This window comes from Eriocheir sinensis, chromosome 35 (genome assembly GCF_024679095.1).
Source record: "Eriocheir sinensis breed Jianghai 21 chromosome 35, ASM2467909v1, whole genome shotgun sequence".
Classification (NCBI taxonomy): domain Eukaryota; kingdom Metazoa; phylum Arthropoda; class Malacostraca; order Decapoda; family Varunidae; genus Eriocheir; species Eriocheir sinensis.
The window spans coordinates 8,356,846-8,359,345 of NC_066543.1; the positions used below are offsets into that span (position 1 = coordinate 8,356,846).

The 2,500-nt window shown below is 38.2% G+C and overlaps 1 protein-coding gene across 1 annotated transcript in view; it reads right to left on the reverse strand.

Annotated features, from left to right (window-relative positions):
- LOC127007552 (lachesin-like) overlaps positions 1–2,500 on the reverse strand; it is a 61,714-nt gene that overhangs the window by 4,462 nt on the left and 54,752 nt on the right. The window contains exons 8-9 of the mRNA XM_050878722.1: positions 1,375–1,531; positions 708–772 (exon numbers count right to left, since the gene is read on the reverse strand). Of these exons, the coding sequence (XP_050734679.1) occupies positions 708–772; positions 1,375–1,531 (222 nt within the window). The remainder of the gene's footprint in view (positions 1–707; positions 773–1,374; positions 1,532–2,500) is intronic.

Genomic DNA, 2,500 nt, shown 5'->3' on the forward strand with positions numbered 1-2,500 from the left:
TATTATTGTTATTATTTTTATTATTATTATTATTATTATTATTATTATTATTATTATTATTATTATTATTATTATTATTATTATTATTATTATTATTATTATTATTATTATTATTGTTATTATTATTATTATTATTATTATTATTATTATTATTATTATTATTATTATTATTATTATTATTATTATTATTATTATTATTATTGTTATTATTATTATTATTATTATTATTATTATAAATGTCATCATCATTATTATTATTATTATTATTATTATTATTATTATTATGATAATGATTATACTATCACCATCATCATCATCATCATCATTATTATTATTATTATTATTATTATGATAATGATTATACTATCGCTATCATCATCATCATCATCATCATCATTGTCATCAATATCATTATTATCATTGTTATTATTATCATTATCGTTGTTATCATCTCTATCATCAACAGTATAAGAATAACAACCACGTAACTACCAGAGTAGAGAGACACAAGAAGGGGTTTCAAATCTAAACATGAATTATTTTTTCTGTCATCACTCACAACGGTAAGGAGGAGGCATCGGCAGACACACACTCAGACCCACAGACAGACAGACAGACAGACAGATAGATAGACAGACAGACAACAGACAACAGGGGCACGGGGCACGCGGGTCAGGCGGGACGGGGACAAACATCACTGCACTCACTGTTTATCTTCTCGAACACCTCGGCCTCCGTTGTGGGGGGCGGGGCTGGTGGGGGCGGCCGGAGTCTGTGAAGGGAGGGAGGAAATAATAGGGAGCGTTCATTTGCCGAAGAGTTGAATGTTTGTGTTGTTTTCGTATACTAATATTACTGTTGATGTTGCTGCCGATGTTGCTACTACTATTAGTGTTACTACTATCACTAGCACTACTACTTTTACTATTTCAACTACTACTACTACTACTACTACTACTACTACTACTACTACTACTACTACTACTACTACTACCACAGATATAACTACTATACTCCTCCTTCTATTACTGCTACTCCTCAAATCAACCCCACTCGTTCCGTCTTCTTATGTCTAGTCACGTTTTTCTCCCCTAGCTTTTTTTCCAAATTATTTTTTTCTCGATTTCTTTTTTATTTCTACTTGTTTAATAGATTTTTTTTTACCTAAGCACCACCACCACCGCTACTACTACTACTACTACTACTACTACTACTACTACTACTACTGCTACTACTACTACTTTTGCCACCACTACAACTGTCACTATTACCAGCATAACCCCCTCTTCTACTAACTCTCTTGCTAAAACATCACCACCACCACTATCACCACCACCACCACCAACAACAACAACAAAGCCCCTCCACAATAACCTACCGTATATCTTGATGGAGCCGTCGGTCTCGCCTCGCGGGTTCTTGGCCACGCAGCGGTACGTCCCGAAGTCGTCCTCGTCCAGGTAGCGCACCGTCAGTAGCATGTGGATCTTGTACTCCGGGTTGCCCACGCGGTTCTCGATGCGGTACTTCACTGTAGGGGCGGAAGGATAAGGAGTAAGAGTGGGGCACTGCAGGGAAGGAAAGGAAGGGGATGAGAGGAGGGATGAGGAAGAGAGGGGTAGATGGGGGAAGGGTGAGAGAAGGAATGAAGAGAGAGAGAGAGAGAGAGAGAGAGAGAGAGAGAGAGAGAGAGAGAGAGAGAGAGAGAGAGAGAGAGAGAGAGAGATTACGAATTTTTCTTTCTGACCTTTTTCCTTCCCAATATTTGTCACTCTTTCTTTTCGTATTCATTTCCACCATTTTCTCTCTCTCTCTCTCTCTCTCTCTCTCTCTCTCTCTCGTATTGTTTTTTTTCTTACGGTCTTAAGAAAACTTCATTTGTATCCTTTCAAATAATACTAACGCATCCCCCATTATTTTACGCTCCCTCTTTCCTCTATTTTCCTTCTTTTATACTAACTCTCCCTTGCTCCTGTCTACTCTTAAAGTGCTCCCCCCTCTCCTCCTCCTGCTCTTCCTCCTCCTCCTCCTCCTCCTCCTTCTTCTTTTTCTTGGACATCTTTCCGGCTTAGTCCTTTGTTTCCTGTTTTTCTGACCCTGGTGTTTCCTCCTCCTCCCCTCCTTCCTCTTTCTCTAGTCTTCGTTTTCATTTTATCTTGGCCTTTCTTCGTTCTTGTCATCCTAACTCACCAGCCTCTTCCCTTGGCCCAGCATCCATCTATCTCTGTATTCATTATTCATCCCTTTTTCTCCTGTTGTCTTGTTCTAATGGTTATCGTTCTTCAATCATTTTATCTTCAGTTTTTTCCCTTCCATTGTTTTCCTACACACTTTCTCTCATTTCCCTTTTTCTTTTTCCTATGCCCTCTTACCCATTTGAACCCCTTTATCCCTACTTCCTTTCTTATTATTTTTTGCTTCATATCCTTCCCTTTATTCCCGCTCATCCATCGTTTTCTCCTTCTTTCCCTTCACACTTCTTTACCCCTCTTCTCCTTTT